This window comes from Eptatretus burgeri, chromosome 7, assembly GCF_056783735.1.
Source record: "Eptatretus burgeri isolate ZD-2024b chromosome 7, Ebu_testis_v1, whole genome shotgun sequence".
NCBI classification, from domain to species: Eukaryota; Metazoa; Chordata; class Myxini; order Myxiniformes; family Myxinidae; genus Eptatretus; species Eptatretus burgeri.
The window spans coordinates 57,607,297-57,630,679 of record NC_140967.1 but is presented as its reverse complement, the minus strand read 5'-3'; the positions used below and the strand labels follow the sequence as shown (position 1 = coordinate 57,630,679).

At 41.3% G+C, this 23,383-nt stretch overlaps 2 protein-coding genes across 5 annotated transcripts in view; both read left to right on the top strand.

Moving 5' to 3' along the window:
- The window catches only part of LOC147023318 (E3 ubiquitin-protein ligase TRIM71-like), a 42,880-nt gene extending 35,006 nt beyond the window's left edge, over window positions 1–7,874 (top strand). Inside the window, exon 7 of the mRNA XM_085888575.1 lies at window positions 5,681–7,874. Within this exon, the coding sequence (XP_085744701.1) occupies window positions 5,681–6,385 (705 nt within the window). The 3' untranslated portion in view covers window positions 6,386–7,874. The remainder of the gene's footprint in view (window positions 1–5,680) is intronic.
- The window catches only part of EXOC3 (exocyst complex component 3), a 425,366-nt gene that overhangs the window by 124,879 nt on the left and 277,104 nt on the right, over window positions 1–23,383 (top strand). The window lies entirely within an intron of this gene.

The following is a 23,383-nucleotide window of genomic DNA, read 5'->3' as shown; positions in this document are numbered from 1 at the left end:
TTGAAACTTTGTATATGCAATCAACATTGGTAGACACATAAAATGTGATGAATTTTTTGGATTTGACTCCAATTTCATGCCCCTCGGGGTTGGGGGACACAGGGTTACAGGTGTCAAAATGGTTAAAAAAAAAGAAGAAAATTACTCAATTTGATATTGGGTCATTCCTGGTGGAACTTTATGCAATCTTGAAACTTTGCTTTAGGTGGGAAGTGCGGAGATTTGTGATGGTGCGCCATTGACCGCTCTAGTTGAAATTGTAATTTTTTTTTCAAAACCTGAAGTAAATTTTAACTCTTTGCATGCCTGCCATTTTCCCATTCATTTTTCACTTTGGCTTTGCTTTGCCTGAATTGGCAAATGATTTGTCATTGTACAGTGCTGTACTTTCTTCCATAAAAACAAAAACCACATGTAAAATTGATAAGGTAATTGTTGAAGGACTGTTGCAGCATACATTGTTTTTATTTTGGCACGAGGGATGTGCAGAACACTGGGATGTAAGTTTCCACATCACGTGATTGCCTCATGTAATAATTATTCAGCATGTGCAACTCCTGCACCCTTGTATTTTTAGAGGTGACACAAATTGAGCATATTAAAAGCCCTGACACCAGTGTGTGGATAATCCAAATAATGCACTGGTTTCATTCTTGAACAATCCATTACAATAACACACCTGTCAGAAAATGAGGAATTGGATACCTTCAAGCAGGCTCCATGAGCCATGTTACAAGGCTCTAACCTAGAGAGAAAAACTGTGACCTCAAAACGTTATCGATAAGTGCTAGGCAGGGGTGCCAGTCCAGATGGAAGCCTCATCGGTGGGTAGGAGTTCAAGAGTGCCAAGGAACGACTGCACAACGGATGTGCCCAGTCAGTCTGTGGCTGGCTTTGGAAATCAATTTAGATGTGGTTTGTGGGTTTCATTTATTATCATTATTATTATTATTATTATTATTATTACTATCTCATTAATAATCTTAGAATAATTATTTAATCAAATAAAAAAAAATTTAATGCCTAAAATATTTGCAATTGTGACTGTCTAAAAGATGAATTTCAAAGGGGGTCCAGTCGGGACCCGGAAAGGGTAACAAACAGGAGAGGGCAAGCAGATAATGAGACAAAGCCATGAAAATAAGTTCCAGATGAGATGAGAGGAGCTGGATGGAGGAGAAAGGCAGAGAGGTGCAAATGGGAACGACACCAGGAAACTGAGTGGTACGAGCAGTCACACCTCAGTACCAATCAATGACGAAAACTGCAGAACATGGCTAACAAATGATCAGGATGAGAGGTGGAGGGACACTTTAGTGAGGTCCTCAACTAACCATCCTCAGCTTCATATTCAGAGGATGAGCTCCCTCTGATGGGTGTCAACATGTGTGAAATTTGCTTGTCAGAGGTCAAAAGAGCAGTCAATAATCTGAGGAACAAGGTTGCTGGACTCCATGAGATTCCAGCAGAACTGCTGAAGAATTGCAAGAACATTGGTGCAGCAAAGCTCACTGACCTCTTCAACAAGATCTGGACAGCTGAGGATGTCCTAGAAGACCTGAGAAAGGGTGTTATCAAACTGCCAAAAAAGGGTAATCTCAGCAGAAATTGAAGAATCGCATTGTCCGGACCTGGGAAGGTTTCTTTTCACAGTACTTTTTATCGATTGAAGGTGGAAGTTGACAGTGCCCTTTAAGAGGAGTAAAGTTTATTCAGTGACCAGATCTTTATGCTCAGAAACATCATCGAGCAGAGTCTGAAATACCATAAACCTCTTGTCATCAACTTTGTCAATTTCAAGAAGGTTTTTGACAGCATCTACCAGCAGTCTCTCTGGAACATTTTTTTTTTTTTGTATACTTTGTCGAGGCTCGTATGAGAGCTAACACACAATGCCCAGCAAGGTGGACATTAAACAAGAGTTGCGGGAGTGGGAAGGCCAAAACAGTGGGGAACGGAGACATTAGGAAATCTGTGGAAGAGAGAGGGATGGGGCAGGGAACATGGGAATACAAGACTGACATTACAGGGACTTTCAGGAAGGAAAGCAGGGAATTTGAAGAAGGTGGGCTTGGGTGGATTGACGGGGGTAGAAAAGATTGAGGATTTGGATGGGGGATGATAGGTGGTGGTGAACAGCTGTTTTGAAGGCCTGGAGAGAAGATTGGGATTGAATAGAGTGAGGGAGTTTATTCCAAAGGTGGGAAAAAAGAGGAATGAAAGAGTGAAGGTGAGCAGTGATTCGTGATTTTGGTAGTTTTACCAGAAGGGGTTTGATGGTGGACCTTGAGCGTCCTGCGGAAATGTGGTGGGGACAAACTGCAGAGAGAGCAGGCAGGGGGGGTGGGGTGAGGCTGGAGATGAGATTGTAGAAGACAGAAAGACCACTGACCAGCCTGCAGTGAGAGCCCCAAAGACTCAGCCTCATCGCGGGAGATGCCAATGATCCGAAATGCCTTGGTTTCCATAGCATGAAGCCGAGAAAGGTGGGAGGCAGGAGCACCAGCCCAGAGGGGAGAGTAGTACTCCATCAGGCTGCAGACAAAAGCTTTGTAAGTGGTCAGGAGCTCAGGTGGGCCAAGGAAGGACTTTGCACGATGGAGGATTCCCAGTCGGCGACTGGCTTTAGAGGCCAGGTTTGAAATGTGGCTTTCCCAGGAAAGGTCATGGCAGATAGTGAGACCCAGAAGCTTGAAAGAAAGGACTTCTTCCAGAGGATTGTTCAGAAAGTGGATGGGGAGGGCGGGGGGTTTCTAAATGGTCCTTTCCGAGAGACATAGTGAGAGTGTGAGATTTGTCCGGATTGAAAGACATGTTCTAAGTGTTGGACCAGTTTGTGATTTTACCCAGATCTTCAGTGAGCGAAGAAGCTGCTTCCAGCCGGTCTGAATGATGACAGATGGTACGGCATAAGGTGGAGTAATCAGCAAAGAGATAAAGAGGGTTTTCCAGAGTCGGAGAGATCATTGATGAAAACCACAAAAAGAACAGGGCCCAGAACGCTACCTTGAACTCCAGCCTGGACAGGAAGAGGGGATGAAATAACTCCATTTAGGGCCACACGGTGACTGTGGCAGGAGAGGAAGTCTGCGAGCCATGAGTGGAGATGGCTTTGGATACCATAGAAAGAGAGTTTGGGGAGTTGGGCAGTGTACCAGACAGTGTCAAAAGCACGTGATGTGTCTCGGGAACATTGTTCACTACTATGGCATCTCCAAGGGGTACGTTAACATATTTGATGCCCTCTGTTCATCTAGACAGCAGCTGGAGTTGTGATAAAGGCACTCATGTCAACTTCGATATCATTGCAGGAGTTTGCCAAAGCTGCATCCTGTCACCCTTCTTGTTTCTCCCAGTCATTGACTTTATCATGAAGGCGATGGTTGATGAAGTGTTGGGCATGCCGTGTCACCATTGTCTGATGGACCTCGACTTTGCAGATGACTTTGCTCTACTGGCTGAAGAGACGGTTCAGCTTCAGAAGGTATGTGGTGCAAAGGTTGAGCTACACATCAGCTCCAAGAAGACCACCTCTATGTCCATCAACCATCAAGGCCACCCATCTCCATCGGGAAACAGTGTTGAAGAGTTCAATCATTTCACTTAACTGGGAACCAACATCTCCAAGGGTAGTGATGCTGAATTTGACATCTGCTCAAGAATAGGAACAGCAGCCTCAGTCTTGCAGTGCCTATAAAAAAGTATGGATGTCCATCACCATCAACACACCCATGAAGCTTCGTGCCTACTTGAGCATTGTGGTACTAATGGCAATCTATGCCAGTGAGCCATCAAAGAGGACAGGAAATGTGACAAACAAGCTGGATGTCTTTCATCAGCCATGTCTCCGGAAGATCATGTACATCACCTGGAGAGATCATGTCACCTATGAAGATGTGCTCGCAGAGAGTTGGCAATGGTGCCTGAGTGATATTGTGACGGAGAGCCATCTGATGTTGGTAGGTCAAGTTGATGACTACTTGAGAGGTGACCTGCTAGTCGCTATTGAATGGTTTCCACCTGGTTGGAAAAGAAAGGGAGAGGCTAAAAAAGGCTTTGAGGAGTACATTCAAAGAAGACTTTAATGAGAGGGGACACCACCTGGAGTGTTGTTGAAATAGCTGGTCTGGAACCAGATTCAGTGGAGACTATTTGCTGCTCAATTTCCCAAAACAGGGACAGGAGGAAGTAACTTACTGTTTAACCATCAAAGGAACGGTAGAGGGGGGGGTGGTGGAACCATCAAGAGCAGGGTTGAAGGACAAAATAGAGGGAGACTTGGGCAACTAATGCATGTGGTGGACAATATGAATACAGGAGATGCTCAAGGAAGGAAAAAATTTTGGGGGTTGGGGGGGTGGGGGGGAGGTTTAACGGGGTTCTAAAATATCCTGTTTTGGATGGTGCATGATCTAAGATGGTGGTGAACAGCTGTCTTTAACATCTGGAGGGAAGAATGAGATTGAAGAGAATATAGAAGTTTGTTTCATCGGTGGGGTAAAAGAGGAATGAATGAGTGGAGGTGAGATTATTTGGCCAAATTTGTAACTGATGTCAAAACGGTGTTCCATTGTACCATCTGGAGCTTTGTGTGCCGAGTGCAAATTCTGCTCATGTTTTAAAAAATATATATTAAAAAAAATCCTTCAAAGAACCACACCCATAGTACCAGGTGTGGTCTTCTGACATATTTGTGAGAACCAAAATTTTTTTTCAATTTGGACGTAATCTGAAATTTTCTCATTGGCAGAAGCCTTGTAATACTTAGATTTAGCGGTAATGCTTGGCTTTGGGATGTTTATGTTCATGAAGGTGCTCTGATTACAGTTTGACAGACTGGCACAGGGGAAACGCTTCGACAAAAATGTTAAAAAAATAACCTCCGCTTGGTCTCGTGTATGAGAAAGTGGTTTGCTGGTACAGAGTTGCCATTGAGATGCATGATGATAGTCTTGGAAGACATGAGATATGTGCACGATATTGACACACGGGCTCTATTCTGCGAATGAGGAAAACAGTAAGATAAAACTCGGCACCAGCACAAACTTGGGGCGAGTAACCAGGTGTGATCCTGGAAGAAAGGGTAGGGGGGGGGGCGGTGGGAGGGAATGCCAGAATACACCGATTTGTTTCTGAGGAGCAAACCATGGGTCTTGGCCTCTTGCTGAGATGACAAAAACTCGTACCTCCAGGGGAGAACAATGTATTTGTTTTGGTGGAGCAACCTTGTTCAATGTATCGCAACATTATTATTATTTTTTTTTTTTTCTTCCTCCTGTCAACTTAAACAAAAACCAAAAAATTCAAGTGTTTTCACATCTGCAAGAAACTCAGCAGTTGTACAATGCAAGTTTTCATTGCAGTAGTTTGCTTAACTTGAAATTCTCATACGAGGAGAGATCTATAAATTTAATTATCTTGCACTGTGCAACACTGAGGGAATTATCATATACAAGGGGAATATGGTTGGTCCTTTCGCGGCCAATTGAGTCCATCGTTGATGTCTTTGCGAATCCCCCTCATATGTTGTTACACAAGGAAAAGGCCAAAAAAAAAGAGATCCTGCTCTTTGCCTCTGCTCTGTTTCCACACCAACAGTAATATACACATTTCTACTGCAGTAAAGAACCCTTTGGCCAAGTATGGTGATGTTGACCTCTTGCTTTGGTTGCATTTGCAGGTGTTTAAATCCAATGGAATATTCCTGTTTATGTTTGGCACTGGAGGATGTCGACATGGCCAGTTTGATCGACCTGCAGGTGTGGCTTGTGACGAAGATAATAGAATAATAATAGCAGACAAGGACAACCACCGTGTGCAGATCTTCTCTCCACGTGGACACTTCCTCTTGGCTTTTGGTGAGCGTGGCAGCAACAATGGTCATTTTTGCTATCCTTGGGATGTTGCAGCTTGCCCAGGTACTGGTGTAATTGCTGTCTCTGATACCCGGAACCATCGGGTGCAGATATTTCGTCCCGATGGTGTGTTTCTCAATAAGTATTATTTGGATGCACCTTTCTGGATCCACTTCGATTCTCCGCGAGGCGTTGCTTTTGATTCCAATGGTGCGCTTTTCGTGACGGACTTCAACACTCACCGACTATACGTGGTAAGAGAACGCTGTCAGACAGTGCACTACGTGGGCTCTGAAGGTTCCATGCCAGGCCTATTCTTGCGGCCACAAGGTGTGGCAGTTGATGCTGAGGGCCGTATATTGGTGGCAGATTCTCGAAACAACCGTATCCAGGTCTTCTGGCCTTCTGGTGTCTTCATTTGCCAGTTTGGTTGCCCGGGTCAAATGGATCGTCCATCGGGTATTGCAGTTTCCCCAAGTGGCGAAGTAGTCGTTGTAGATTTTGGTCATAATCGTATCCTCATATTTTAAGTTTGGTTGACGAAAAGTGGATAATGCCGTTGGTTGAAGAGCTTTCTCCATCAATAAGTGTGCTCATTTGTCCCCCTTCCCATTTGAACCTCAGGGAAACTTTTGGCACTGCTTGTTGCGCTTTCTCTACACTGTTTGGCTCTCCACTATCCTCAGTTATTCTTCGTCATCTTTAACGCCGTAACCAAAGTGTTCTTAAACACAGGTCATCCGAATCCGATGTCTACCTCTTAAATAGCTTTGAAATAGCTTTTGTTGTTGTTGTTGGGTTTTTTTTTTTAACCCCTTCTCTCTAGTTTTTAGGACTTTGTTTTCTCAAATAGCTAACATTAAAGTGCAAGCTTAAAGGTGTTCTCCTTTTTCTTCAATGTTTGTTTCTTTAGCCTAGTTTTTAACATGTCAGGTACTTATTTTGGAAATGCTTAAAGTGTGATTGACTTAATATTTTTTGGTTGAGTGCGTGAATGTTTTACATACAAGTCAAGTCTGACTCCACATCCGCTAAGTTACGGCTGACAGTTTATTTTCTGGTTCCGAAGCGATCCCATATTGCATGCTGCGAAGGCTACCTCGGTAACGATTACATTGGTGCTTTAGTTGGTATTTGTTGCCAAAGAATCTCAAGTGATTTGAAAGATTTCCCATTCGAAGAGTGAAGGTTTTTTTTTTTGTTTTTTTTTTTTTTAAAACATATTGCCTGTTTTGTGTTGGTTGCGGAATGCTACCACTGCCGTTCATGGATCGGCTGTTTTAAGGGTATCTCTGCCTAAAGGCATAACGCTGTTGTGCACTAAAAAAAGAAAAATTCTCCACCTCCCCTCCTGCACCCCCCAATTGACTTGCCGTCTTTAATTTGCTTTGAGCAGTTGTGCATCTTTGTTTCCTCTCCCCATAAACGGATATCAAATTGCTTGGGTTCTTTGCTCTGCCCGTTTGATTCTTTTTTTTAACCACACTAGCACTGAATGCAAAAGCAAAACTTTGCCATGGTTTCACCATCTAAATATGCCAAGGTCGAAGACCCAGCCACTTTGTATATGATAATTTTAAATTTGTTTTGCAACTTCGAAGACTATGAATGTTTTTGTGGGGTTTTTTTTCTTTCTTCCTCGTTTACAGACCAATGCAATAGTTGTTTTCTCTTGGAAATGTGCACATCCCGTTTTTCTGTGATGTTCAAAACGGTCTAAGTGTACATTTTGTACTCATTTATTAAGATATAGTTTTTTTATCTCGAAGGAAATTCTTCTGTTGATTCCTTAAATGGCTATTTTCTGCAGTCGAGACTAAAATTGTACCGCAGGAACAAGCTTGCCATTTTGTTCGTATCTGGGGGGTGGTCTTTCAAGGGTTGCTTTTAGAAGCATTGTTTGAAGTTTTCAAGTTTGTTGTTCCCCTCCCTTGCCCCATTGCTCTGTTTGAGATTTCTAATCTATTTCCAAAGCAGTTTGTGCAATTGTTTGTTTCCCTTTCAAAGAGAATAAACGTTTTTTTTTTTGAAAATTACCTCTGCTGCTGTTGTTTAAGTTGGTGCAAATGAAATTTGTTTTGCTGGTTGTAAAAATTGCTGCTGTGTCTTGCAGCACCGATGGGTGATTTGGCCACCGACGATGCGAGGAATGCGTGATTTTTTTTCTTTTTCTTTCTGCTGTTGGCAACAGCGTGAAGGAAAGTTGGTGTGGAAGTGCACGTGGTGGTTTGTTTTTTTTGCAGATCAAGGTTGATGGTGAACTGTAGGATGTCAAGCCAAAGCAGGATGAGACAAATTTAAGAGGGTGAGACTGACAAGATTGAAAAGCCTCAAAGTAGCATGTGCCAAACACAAAGGCTGTAGATTGGGGAGGGTAAACGGCTTTTGATTGAGTTTTATGAGAAGCCACTCAGACTTGCCACCAACTGACCTGGGATGCGAAAGCAAGTTTGGACCTTGTCAATTATATCAAGAGCCAGGATCCCAGAGGCTCTTGATTGATCAACGACACCCCAGTGTGCACAATGTGGTGAAAAGACCTTTACCTGAAGTCGGTTTTCCTCTATTTCTGATCCTTCAACAGATAGTTTTGCCTTTCAGCTTTTGTGGTTGGTACAACCATATAAAGAGGGGGGGGGCAGAGATTTGTTGTACAAGTGAATACAGTGGTGTTTATGACTTCCTAATCCCCTCGCTACGAAGTTCAAATTGGAACTCCAAATTTTTATACCAAAATGCCAGAACTTTTTTTTGTTTCAAGTATCTGCTTGTGGAAGAGCTAGAACACAACAGATTAGGCCACAACAGAACCAAAGGAGCAGTAGAAAGTGGGGGGTGGGAGGAAAAACCAATGGCAGAGTTGAAGAACAACATAGAGGGAGACTTGGACAAATAAGAGGGGTAGGAGAGGACGTGCAATGGATTACAGCAGGAAAGCCTGAATTTGGAAGGATTGGGTTAACGAAGGTGGAAAAGATGGTTCTGGATTGGGGTCGATCTGAGATGGTGTTGAACAGCTGCCTTGAAGACCTCTAGGGGAGAGAAATTGAAGAGTGTTGAAGTTGGTTCCACATGTGGAGAAAAAAAAGTGAATGGAAGTGAGCAGTGATTCTGGATTTTGGGAGTTTCACCAGAAGGGAGTTGCTTGTGTGCTGGAGTACCATGTACGAGTGGATGGGAGTGTAGAGGAGGGATGACTTTCGATTTTCGCTTGATTTTTCACTGGAGTACCCGACCAAATTTTGCATTAGTGTCAGGACTCGGTGTTAGGTTGTACACACAAGAGCCCCATACCCTCCCATGAATTTTTATAGAACAGTTCTATGGAATGTTCTAAAGTTCTGTAGTTTCTATAGAATTTTTTTTTTGAAAGGTTTGAAAGTCTGCATTTCCAGTGTTAAGCTGAGCATGCTGGCAGGGCAAGCTGAGCATTGTGCCATCACATCTTTAAATTGTCCACAATACTAGTCGATGCAGCTGAGATGCATTTTGATAAATTCTGTAGGAAGCATTGAGATTACTTAAGTGTAATCTTATGTAAACTTAAGATTACTTTGATAATGTGCAAACAATAACACCAACAAACAAAACAAACATGAAATTGTATTAAATGATTTGGGCACTTTTGTTTCCATTGGTGACTTTTGACATTATTGTGTTGTTGCTTCCAAGATCCAAGCAGATTGCAATGACTTTGGGAAAAAGCTTACAAAACATTGTTTGAGTCACTATTTGAACCTATTTGACCATAGTGTGCCTAAACTTTAAAAAGTTTCATTTAAACTAAAATGAAGACTGGAACCCTTTCTCATTAAAACATTCCTCATGACCAAGGCTCCAGGGAGCCGTAACTCATCATTAACAGAGTCGATAGCCAAAAGATTGGAGTAGTACCTTGGCATGTGAGTACTCATTCTCTTTATTTGGGAGAAGGCTGGGGACTGGTCATGGGGGTATTGTTGTGCTTTCCAAATTGCATAATATTAACCATTTAAAAAAAATGTTTGAAAACTGAAATGGAACTGTAGTGAGCATTTGAACATATGCTGTACAAATACCAAACTTGTACACCAAGCCCATCACATCCCAAACTACCCCCTCCCCTCCCATGCATATGAAATGAACACCTCAGCGAATCATCCATTTGTAAATGGTCTTTGATTGTTTTCATCAACTTCCAACGGTTTTCTGATTTGTTTACAAATCGGTAAGTTAACTTTTTTTTTCTTCTTTAAAAAAAAAAATTATTCTGTGAATCTTGTGATGAATTAGTAGCTCGAATGCTCATTAAGAATGGCTGCAAATTGTTTTGAAATGCTGATTACCCTTTGGTATCACGCTGGCTCGTGTTACGCTTTCTGGTTGGAAACATTTCATGGAATTGCCTTCATTACCATTGATGTCTCGTTTGCACTGTAACGTTGCTCTATGATGCACCAAGTTTTTTTTTTTTTTGCATTGCATTGCAAGCAGGATCTCCACAAGGTGTGTGCGTGGCCCCCTGGCGAAACCTCGGGAGGGGGCCACCTTTCGGAGTGCCAACTAAACGACGACAGATCTTCAGGTGAATAGATTTACTGCAAAAAATTAATTGCGCGCGCACACACAACTGGTGTGCTGCAAGTACTTCTGCTAGCTGGAGAAAGTGCTGTAAATTAAATTATTAATTATTATTTTTATTATTATATAAACGTGTATATATATATATATATATATATTTTTTTTTTTTAAGCCTCAACCTTGAATTTGCAGTGAATTCCTCTTCCAGATAGCAGTGCTTGGGCTGAACTGCGCCCCCACCGCCTTCCATCATCCGCCCCTCACTGCCACGTCCCTTTGACCAGAGTAAAATCGAAAGGAAGCTCCGATATGATTTTAGTCCCACCTTGATGCACATCATCTCTGGCAGACCAAATGTTTGATATCGGTCAAATGATAAAATGTATATATCTGTGCATTTATTTTTCAACGGATGCATCCAGTTTTGTGCATATACAGGGGTCGTGTCGTTCCCCCCCTTTCAAATGGTTTACCAGCTATAAACCTGTCTTCCTCCCAAGTAAAACAAAAAAAATGCTCACCGGTGGGGAAAATGCCACACCGGTTAGATTTGCTCGAGAATGTATCGACCAAACAACCGAGCCAAGGTTTACCGGTGCCAGACGAAGGGTTAATGTCCGAAGTGTCAACTTCTTGCTCCCCACGGTGGTTCTGGCATACCTCGATCAATGTCGTGTTGATTTCATCAATTCTTACTGGTACTGATTGGAGGAAACTTTTTGACAAACCGTTTGACAAGTATATTGTACTAATTTGTGAAACTAGTATTTAATGAACATTTTGCCTGTCTGATGATCGTGTGCCATGACAAATACCAAACTTGTGCAATCTTCCAAGGAATCTGGTATTTCATTGAAGAAACTACTCTCGCTGGAAATTTTTTTTTTAAAAATCGACCAATACTCTTGTGCTGAGTACGCGTGTGCACTTGGTGAGTGTAAGGGTAGGGTTCCCCGTCCCGTACGAGAATATAATGATGTGAGGTGCAGTCCCAGATGGAATGGCAGTCATTGTGCATATGCTGTCCCCAATAGTCATTTGGAATGAAATAAGTTTACATTGTCTTGTGACCTGTCTTGGACTTGAATTTGTCCAGCAGCTTGATTACATTTTATTGTGGATAAACGTACAGGTGAGATGATTGCGATGATGCTTATTCCAGAATTGCTTGACCTATGCAGTACCAACCATAGAAGAACTGCCAGAGAAGTTGCTATTCTGATGGGTGGATCTACCATGACCAAACACATGTAAAGTATGAGATTGGTCATTGGTGGTGATACTGGGTAGAGAATGCAGCTTAGGTTCAATCTGATTTTCTGACAAATGCTGACAGATTAATTTTGAAGTGTAATACAGCTCCCTGATCATTGGCTGCACCCTTTACCCTACCTACCCCCATTATTACCTGTGAAGCTGAAACACTTTGTAAGGTGCAAACCCACATGAGATCCACAATGGGAGGCACTTTGGCCCACTTTCCCTCATGACTATGTACAACTTTTGAACTCCATTTGTGAACCTGTCTTTCACGACCATCCCAGGAGGTTGCACGGCCACCAAATCATTATGTACGAACTGTCTCACAGTGGCCTGGATCTCATCTGCTAAACAACAGTTTGTAAACCCCAATCGTGGTGTGCTCGATGCAGATTTTCAACGAGTAGCGAGGTCTTTGGGGGTTCCTTTGAGTGCTTCTCAGGAAACCAGTTTTGAGTATCAACTTGATTTCACAATTTTAACTATTTCACTTCAATTTGTATTCATTCTACCAAATACGTGAAGGCGATTTTGATAGTCCAGCATTCACTAAATCGAGATATCATTATTGTAAGTTGGCCTCACCTCCACAGATGGCTTTGCACCTGTGCTCCAAATATTGGGGAAAGCCTCTTTTGGACATCCCCCCCCCCCCTTTACCCTTACCTCGGTCAGAACCGCTCGACTGCCCTTACATTTCATAATGTTGGCAAGGATCTTGTTAACCTCCGCCATCGAAGATGGATGGAGGTTACTGTTTTCACCCCTTTCTGTTTGTTTGTTTGTTACCTTGCCAAAACGAAGTTTTTGCAAGATATGTTAGTCAGCTTGTATGTTTTTAAAATATTTTTTTTGTTTGTCTGTAATCACGTATCGATCACTCTGCAGAGCACAGTTATCATTGGAAATTTTTGTAACTTCGCATATCAGAGGCCTATAGAGGTCCCTTTCAGCGCATAAAATTTTCAAGGTCACTTTGTCGCAAATCAGGGGAGTCGACGGAACCCTTAATTTTTTGAGTAATTTTGATCGGATCATCTTCAAACTTCATGGGAATATAGATCATGGTCTGGCGCTCAGCTGATTAATTTTTGGTGGTGATCGGCTTTGACCTTCATGGTTAGTGCTGGAGGTCAAAAGTTTTTGACCCCAAGGTCAAATTTTGAAATCTTAGGTACCATATCGTGTAATACCTCAAATTGAACATCTCGATGAGTGCTTTCTGGATATGTCAAGCTTGAGACATTACGACGTCATTTGGTGATGTTATGAGGCAAACCCATATTTTTCATGGTTACTCTGTAGAACGATTTTTATTGGAATCTCTCGTGGGCAGATATTCCTCAAGGAGTCGCTCCTGGTGGAGAGCAGCTCTGTTCACTTCAGTGTGACCTGAAAGAAGTCACACGTGGTCACCTTTTGGCAAGATGGTTTTTATTTTTTTTTTATTTGTTTGTTTGTGAACAGTTATGGAAAAAACTCCTCGACGGATTTCGACGAAACTTGGTGGGGATTAGGTATGGTCCAAGGATCATGCTATTAGATTTTGGACTGGTCCAAAATCCAATATGGCCGCTATGGCGGCCATTTTGAAAAAATATTTGAATTTTTGTTTTTTTGCATTTCCACATGTTTTAAGTGATTTCCAACCCCCCCCCAAAAAAAAAATTGTTGGAGAAAAAAAAAATTTTGCAATTTTTTTTTTTTCAACAAAATTTCGATATTTTTTTTTGCACTTCTACATGTTGTAAGTGATGTTCCAAAATCAGCTGCAATTATAATTTTGGCATGTTTTGTTGGAATTCAGGTAGATATACCCACACAAAATCAATTTCTGTCTCAAGGAATCTAGTTATGACAAATGAATTGAGTATGTAAAAGGGAAAGTTACAAACTATAACTCTGAGCACTGTTGACGGCAAATTGAATGAATAGGATATCAGGTTCACTTGAGTGACCGAGCAGTATTGGTGGCGGAGGTTTTGCACTCTACAGAGTGCTCCCCTTCGAGTTGTGCATGAATTTGAGCTTGCACCGATTCGAGTCAAAATGTACCTGGAAATGAATTGATTTGGCAATGATGTGGCGAAAGATAATTGAGTATTTTATTGTTGTTGTTTAAATTCTCAGACATGGGGCTTGAGCAGCTTTGACCAAGGGAAGGAAATTTGATGGTGGTGGTGGCAGTAGTAGTTATGTGAGTACAGTTGCTGCTATTCTTTAAGGAACCTATTTCAAGGCCTGTGGTGTTAACGGCCAAGTTGTATTTATTTAATTATTTATTTGCAATGGCAAGGTGTAGTATCATTTGTGGTTTCTTACCCAGAGTGCAAAGTATTAGATTCTTCTCGTATCACATGTCCCCTTCTACTGTTCCTTTTGTTCTGTTATGTGCTGGTCCGTTCTGGTCTACTTTCTCCACGAGCTTCGACCTTGTACTTTAAAGTTTTACATTTACGTCGACATTACAGGTCTCCTTACAGGTCTCCGGCTGCTGCGCTTTGACAGTCAAATGGTTTGAGTAAATAATTTGCAAGCCATGGATGGGACAACTGCTGGGTTAAATATTCTTTTTCATGCACATGTTAATTACATGACTTGAGGCTCAACTTGATTGACTTGATTACACCAAATCTAATGAAGTGAACAAAACGGCTCATTCGATTAAATTTGCAGCCTTAATTACTTCATTGCTCATTCACAACATTTTACTCTTTGCATTTGAAAGTTTAATGTGGGTGAAATAGTTAATCCTTCAAATGGATTTATGTAAAGGTAAACTTGTGTGCAAGGAAGATGATCCGACTGCAGGTACAGATGTCGTGTTTTGTGGCCTCTGCAGTTTATGTTTCCCCATGAAATAGAGGCAGGTTTTTTTGCTCTGCACTTCCCAAGCACTTTTTGCATCAAAGGCAGGAGAGTTTGAATGAGATCTGAATGAGCTTTCAACCAGACTTTGTGGATTAACGGTTACAGCGTCCGCTTGGATTCTGGGAGGTCGGTGGTTCGAACCCTGGCCGAGTAGTACCAAAGACTTTAAAAATGGTACTTGCTGCTTTCTTGCTTGATGCTCAGTGCTTAAGGATAGACCATAAACAAAACCATAGTTTGGCAACTATTGCACAGATCTAATAGCCTCCTGTGTTGAACTTGTAGGGGAACTCGTATGTAACCTACTGTTGGCAGACCTTGCAAGTTCTGCTTGTGATTAACATTTCATGGTTCGTGCCGAGTTATTCAGATTGGGGCGGCCCATGGAGCAAAAACAAAATTTGACAAATTGCTCATTAAGGTTGGCCAAACTCGTGTCTAATTACACACCGTTGTGTCATGACCACTGGCAGGCAACATGGCATGTTTACACAAAGGTAGTGCAAACATGTCTTTGATCCATACATAGATGTAACAATAGAGCAAAACTTGTATTTTCATGATTGGTAATTGACCTTTATCTTTTCGAAACTCAAGTTTGGTGTTGTCAGATTTTTGTTTTATACATTAATTAGCAAAGGCCCAACTTCAGGTGGTGCACCAGCATTGCCCGGCAATGCTGGGTGTCACAACAGCCTTCGTTAAAAATGCACCAATTGTCCCGATCACCCGAGATCATCACGACTTGATTGAATGAGAAACTTGAAATCTGTTTTGTTGTCAGACACTTGGAACACACTTTAAACTACATAGATATACAGATTAAAGTTGCTCGTTTGAAAAATTTTGCATGGTGTATATTTGGAAAAGTTGGCTAAGGTGGTTATGTTTTTATTTATTTATTTTTCAAGCTCTCCTTTCAACCCCTGAGAGTTATGTTGGTAGAGGAGCAGTAAAACTACCTTTAAATCAATGTATAGGTTGTTTGTACTATTTTATTTTTGAATAATTAGTGATTGATTTGCACATTTGAGAGGTCACATGACTCCTTTGATCTTGCTGATCGTAGTAATGTCCTAATTAAGGCATTTTCACCTCTGATAGGTGTTTGACGATTAGAGTTCACCATCTCACCAATTACCTCTGATACCGAAAGTGAAGGAGGTTGTTTTCACCCCTTTGTCTGTCTGTCTTTATTTTTGTGTGCAGGATATCTCAAAAAGTTGTGAACGGATCCGGATGAAATTTTGTGGATGCGTTCGGTGTGTGAGAAGGACAAACTATATTTTGGTGAAGATCCGAATCCAGATCCGAATACTAGAATTTTAAAAGTGATTCTTCACAATTGAGAGATTGGGCCAAAAACGATACAGTCCTGTATTGCAAGATATTAAAAAAAATGTATTGGGCCCAATATGTTCTCGTGGATCAGGAATTATGGGGAAGAGGTATGCGCTCTACCGTGTGCCCTTCAAGTATTGGTATCTGGGATGATATCTGAAAAAATTGTACTTTTTATAAAGCATTGTATATATGCATCTACTCTCGGGGATGGCAACAGGTGGTGCATCGTGTGTTTTTAAGTTATGAATTTTGAGAAAATGACCGCTTAAAATTCCTAGTGAGGTGGTGCATTGTGGTTTTGAATAAAAAAAAACTGATGCTATAAAGTTTTGTCACGATTGACCTTGGGAGCTCAGAGGAGTGGCGTCACAAACAAACGTCTCATTCCTTTTTATCTAGAATAAAATGTTGATTGCCTGACATACTGAAAATAGACCAATTTGAAAATATTGTACGATCAAAGAAAAATTTATGAAATCCGATGTGGTTGATACTTTGGTTGGCGATTGGAAGTAATGCTGTTGAGGAGAGAGAATGGGCTGTTGAAGTGGTTCAATGATCCCCAGAGTGAACACTTTCATGTGGCAAAATGCTATCAAAGTAAAAAGTATTTTGAATGAGCAGAGGTAATTTCCACTTAAAAAAAAAAATTAAAAATAACATTTTTAAACCCAGAGCCAATGTATGGCCATTCAGTAGGTATTTGCAATGTGTTTGTTTTTAATGTGATGAGTAACTTGAAGTTAATATCGGAGCATATCTCTGAACAGATGCTTAAGAGGTGCATAATGACTCCATCGAGGTTTTGTGCCCAGATTATAACTCATGATTGAAATGGTGCTTTACCATCTCAATATTGTGTCCAAAGGACAAAATTAGGATCTGAAACTTTTTCAGAATTTGAACCTCGGGTGTGAAAGGTTGTGACATCCATCTTTTGGAATCTCGAGGAAATATTTGAGATTGGACTATTTACAACAAGAAAGTGTTGCAAATACTTCCTAATCATGCATCTTTGCTGTTGTCGTTATCACACCTTTTGTACCATTACCATGTGGTTCGTGGATATTGGTTTATATTGTTGGCTTGTCTTTCCTGAACCTGCTAGCTCGGCCTAATTTTGAACTGGTGAGGTCATTAATTTGGGCAGGGTGTTGGCACACAATAGTGGTCCTTCACTCGTGGTGAAGGACCACTATGAGATATTTCAATATGTCCACCAGCAATCGATGCTGGCAGAAGTCCCCTACTTAACCATTTTGCTGCTTGCTGACACACGAACTGATGCAACGTCTTGCCTGTGAAAACACCAGGGTCCAGTCCAAAATGGAATCCCAACTCGATGGTTGAATGAGCCACTTCAAGGCTGTCCTAAATACAATAACGCAGACGTATTGTTTTAAATTTGAGGAAGGGGAAATATATCACGTAGTTGAGGAATTTGGCTTCTCAAGTACAATTTTCCAACCTCCAACTCATGTTGCAAAAGCTGAAGAAAGAGTTCACTTAGTCATCCTTCCATTCACCAGATTTGGCTTCTCTCTGATTTAACTTCTGTTTTCATATCTGAAGCAAAACATCTGCAGATGTTGCTGAGGATGATGAAGTTGTGAAGGCTACGGAAAAGTGTTTTTATGACCAGGAGAAACATTTCTACACTGATGCTTTGAATGTGTGGGAGAAACATTGGAGGAAGTATGCTATTTCACATAAAATAAATAAATAAATAAATAAATAAATAAATATTCGGACTCTGACCTACTGTATATTTGGTCATTTTCTTGTTCAGGCTTAAAATGGTTTTTATATATTTTTTGATGTCTCCTATTTATAAAACAGCTTGTTGGAATTCTGCAAAGTTCAGGCAGGTGTGGGTTTGACAGCAGTTCCAAAATACACAAAGTTAACCAAATTCCCATGCTCGGGAAGTGTGGGGGGGCTCTTGCACTTGTATTTTAATTTATTTTGCAATTGTCAAAAGCCGATGGAGGATCTGTACAAATATCACATGGAGGACAAGGAGCTCGTATAATTGTACTTGATTAATAAGTAGACAAGGGATAAATCGATAAGGTAGATGGGATTAGAACCTCAGATCACCAGCATCTAATGACACTTCATGTCATTGTTGGTGTTTGGAGTCAGCAATTCAAACCCAACCCTGGCTGAGTTGTACTTAAGGCTTTTAAAATGGTACTTGTTACAATTCGCTTGCTTGATTTGATGCTCCATTTCATTTAAAAGGACTAACGGAGTACAGCCCTACAGGCAATCTCTTGTTGACGCTGGTCTTGCATCCTGACGAATGGAATCCAATCTTTCTTGATGTGCTGCTTTTGGGTTTTTATTCCCCCACCACGTGGCACAAGGGATTATTGTTGTCACCCAGGTCGTCTGTCCGGGCGTCAACATTTATAGCTGTGAGTGCGATAACTCATAAACCGTTCGCCATATCGATTTGAAATTTGGGTCACACATGTACCACCTGAAAAGGAAGAACCCTATTGATTTTGGGCGTGGCCGGATCCAAGATGGCCGACTGGGGCGGCCATCTTGAAAAAATTTTTTTTGTAATAAATGGAAAACCGCTTATCTGATTTCAATTATTTTTGGTTACTACATTCCTCACCCCTGTGAAACTTTTTAAAGATGATGATCAAATGGTGTCTTGTTTCCAATTCACCTCCCTCATCTGGAATATGTATGACCTTTTTCATTCAATGGTGGGGGATTCCCCATCTCTGATGGTATATTTCTTGGGATTGTGATGCACTTGTTTGAATTGCAATTTGATTTATGCTGCAAACGATCTATTTTCCCAAAGCAAATCTCTCTTAATTAAAAAAAAAAAATTCCAGGAATTCTGGTCAAATTATTAAATATTTTCAAGCTCTGAATAGCTCTGCCCCCACTAAAATGGACCATTTCCTGCAACTTTTATTTTGACTTTTTTTTTCGAATTGGGCCTCATCGGATTTGTTTAGTCCCACCCCCAAAAAGATTGTTTGCAAGCAAAAATTACCTTGGGACTCGAGTGCAACATGGTAATGTTGGGCCAAATAGCCTAATTTCCTTTGTCATGCAGGATCATGCGACCACATGTTACACTCAGTGTTATTCTTATTACACTCAATTAAAAATCCTCCTCCCCACCCCAAAGGAAGCAAATGCCAAGGTGGGTGTTAAAACTCCCCCCCCCCTTTCCTCTCCCCCAAAAATTGATGGAATCGATCAAAACTTACACAGGCACAACTTCAAGCTACCCTCATTATTCCCTGAACATTTCGGCATCGTTGGTCAAATCCTCTCGAGGGAGTAGATGAAACGTACATATGTACCTTTCCTTCATTATATGTCGATAGAGCATGAACAAACAACCATTGCAAGGGTTGATGAGTTTAATGGCCTCCTGCATTGAAGTTTCTTTTAAGGGAACTTGTTATAGTATAATGCTGTTATAAGTTTGTTGCTCCTTTCTAAGTTTCCAAACCCCTGGAACAATCGTCACAATCCTGTATATGTTGTGCTTAATCAAGTTGACATAAATCAAATGCATTGTTGTTGGTTGCCCCCCTCAGCGTGGTGACGCATGAAGCGTAGCTTAAACCAATTGCATTTAAATGTTCTGTTTGCAGAATGGAAAGGAATATACAAAGGGTCCACAGTCTTCTCGAGGATGAAAGTGTGTAACACATGGTTGCACGATCCTGCATGACATACAAGGAAATTTGGTCATTTGACCCATCTTTGCCATGTTGCACTCCCGAGGTAAACAATGTTGATCTACTGACGTCTAAACCCGATCTTGATTTGGGTAACCCAACTTATCATGGAGCAAGTCACTCAGTGTAGAGACCAAACTTGCTCATCTTAATTTATTTGGAATATTGGTGTTTAGTGAGTCCCCTCCCCTCCCCTCCCCTCCCCTCCCCTCTCTCTTCCCCCCCCCCCTTTGTTGCATCATTGGTTGGGACGCTGCTATGCTGCTGATGCAGTGTTCCCCTTACCAGTACACTGGTGCTCATTTTGCCATCCTCGGAAGGATGACAGGCTGAGTCAACCTCCTGGTGTATTTTTTTTTTTAATTCAGCGGCCAACGGGGCTTGAACTCAGGACCCTAGGATCCCAAGCCACCGGCTTTACAGTAAGCTATCACAATGCAATAATCAATAATGGTGGTTATGTCTGTCTTTTGCCAAGAATAATCTGGCTTTATCAAAATGTGAGGCTTCTGATAATGTGCTTTCACTCTGTATGACATGAGGTTTAACCCATCATTTTCTTTAGAGTTCATTATTACTTTGACATGTAATAGTTATAAGACAAGTCCATACTGTGGCCTCCCTAAAGATGAACATTTGGTGCTTGAGAGCATATGAATCACTTGGTTCTGTCGTACACCCAGGTGTTGCATCAGGATATGGGAATTTGATTGTGAATTTCATTGTCAGAGCCAATATGGAGTTGTCATCATCTTCCAGAACAGGTATTTTATCCCATAAATCAGCAACAACTCATCTCCCTCAATGTTCACCTGACAGATTTTTGGGATTTTTTTCTTTTTATTTTGTCTTCAAAACCTTTTCAACATGATTTCCCTTATTATATTCCCCCCCCCACCTTTTTTTCCCCCTTCCTTTCTCTTCTCTTGCTCTCTCTGTCCGTCTGTAGGTCTTCCTCTCTTGGGAATGGAGCTCGATCGCGTGCCTTCATGTCTCTTCTTTGTTTCCACGGCTGCTTGGTACGGGCAGAGAGCCAGAACGCAAATGGTCTGCCAGAACTGTGCGGCCAGACGTGCGCCTGTCTCGTATGCTGAGTCACAACCAGGAAGTGGCAACTTGTTTATGTGCACAAGTTAAGGCTCATGAAAATATCATACTGCTCCGTGTAATCTCAGACCACATGAGATAATATTTGACTGAAACGGAAGGTAGTTCTCATTGGAATAAATCTGGGCAAAGAGCATGCTGAACTTTACAAACGTGTGCAACAGTTTAGATTTGCAGAACAAGGAGGGCAAGAGCATTCAGACAGGAATACAAGATGAGTTCTCATGCCAAAAACTTGAATGGAGGAAGAGGCCATTGGGCCCATCAAAGCCTGCTCTTGTATTGCCAATCAATGGTTCTTCATGCTCTACCATTTTAAACACCAAGTGTCAAACAAGGAAACAGCCTATACCATTTTCTGAAGTCTTTGCTATGACTCGGCTAGAGTTTGAACCGCCGACCTCCCAAGCTCAGAGCAGACGCTCCAACCATTACGCCTCCAAGTCTAGTCATCCTAAGAATGTGGCAGCATATCGGCCAACAGTAGCGTGTGTGACTCCGTTTGAATTTAAATCGATGCAGCCACCTTCATGGTGTGACTCATGCAAAGGATGGGTATCAACTGCATAAATATGAAGCCAGTACATGAAACAAGAATTGTCATCATGAATTGACATATTATTGTACAAATTCCAACTTCTTCATTGGCTGTGGCATTTGACTTCAGAAGTATCCTCACACTCTTCCCTCCAGTCCTCCGAGACCAATATTGTCATATTCACCATCAAGACAGCTACTCGTTCTCGTGATTCTTTCCATTCTCACAGACGAGCTCTTTTGCTCACTGATTCCTACGGTCTTCCTTTTCCTCTTGTGCTGTTTTGTCCGCCTGTTCTCCCCTCCTCTGCTGTTGGTTTGTTCTGGTTTGTTTGTTTGTTTATTTATTTATTTTTAACCTCCATCATTCCAACTCTTTCATGAGCCTCAACTTCCATTTGTAAAGCATTTCCACAACAAAAGAATGTTATGGAAAATTTGATGGAAATGATGGGACAAAATGTATATAATAACAATAATAATAATGTACTGCAGTAGTACTATACTCCTGAAATAACACTAAAATGGCTTCATTTTATAAAGGAGCTGCTCTAGACTGATGAAAGTTATTATGGAAGTTGGAAAAATGCATCTATATAAATAATTGCGGTTTTGCACGTGGTTCATTGAAGAAAAGGTATCCTGCTGTAAACAAACAATCACAATAATGGAGAGGGAGAGAGGGAGTGTTTTTTATTTATTTATTTATTTTTAATAGTACATGCTTCCCCAAACATCAGTGCACAGTTTTGACAACAAAGTCTGTTTCAAATGACCAAGCGGAGGACCGTTGGGTTCAGATAGGCAAGGTTCCTCCTTGGTGAAATAACATTGCAGCACATGAACAATGCGATTCAGAAAGTCGATCGAGTTGGAACCCATGGGCTGAAGATGGTTCCTACACCAGTGAGTGAATATTTGGGAGTGTCCTATCTAAACACGAGATTGGGATCAATCGGGAACCGTTTTGCGACTGCACAAGTTGAACATTGCTGGTATAGACTGCAGGAATGTACACTGTCAACAGTACAGACATTTGTTCCAGTGGACAATTTTGTATTAGCTACTCTCAGATAGCCCCTTCACCCCTGATGGTGTGGTCACATTGCAGTCGAGCGTCAAAAGTCAACGGTGGTTAAATGTGGTTTCTTAGTGTTACTGGTGAAAAATAATTTGGTTTGTATTGGGATGCACCATGAATAATTCCTCCAGAAAACTTTGCAACATAATAGCCAATGCCACAACCAAAATGGTCTGTCCTCACATGCTGTTCCTCTCTTCGTTCAAAACAGTACTCTTCATGTGACACAAGATTATATTGATGTTACTCTGTCAGGAACATCATGTGGATTCAGAACTCCAGTACATTTGTTAAATATGACCTCCCGTTTGTAAATCCATGCAAACTGCCGTTAATTCGTTTAAATTTATTTAAATGCTTCTCCATCTGATCCCTAATTAGCATCTCTAACATTTTCCCCACAATTAAGGTTAAACTAATTGTTGTATTGTTTCACAATTCTCTGGATCCTTAATGGTTACATTTGTTACTCTCCATCCTCTGGTATCTGTCCTGACTCTAGTGAGGTATTAAAGGTATTGTTAACATAACCCTTGTCTGCTCTGCCACCTTCCTCAATGCTTGGTTGGATGCATGGAATCTGGCCTTGGAGCTTTAGCTTGTCTTTGCTTTCCTTACTCTTACTTTACGTCCTTCACTACTCGCTGGAATTCTGTAAAAGTGCTTCACTCGTGGATAGCCTCACCTATTTGAAGATTCCCTGACTCTTCATGTCAATGTTGAAGCAAAATAATAACTAGAAGGGCACTCGGGAGAGCGCATACCTCTGCCACACAATGCCTGATCCACGAGAACATATCGGCCCATTACATTTTTGAACTATCATTCGATACAGTACTATATAGTTTTTGGCTCCATCTCTCAATGGTGAAGAATCACTTTTAAAATTCTCATATCTGGATGTGGATTTTCACCAAAATCTAATCGGTTCATCCTTGTCACACACCCAACCGGTCCACAATTTCATCTGAATCCATCCATGACTTTTTGGGATATCCTGCACACAGACAAACAAACAAGAAAAAGATGTCGTGCCAAGCACGATA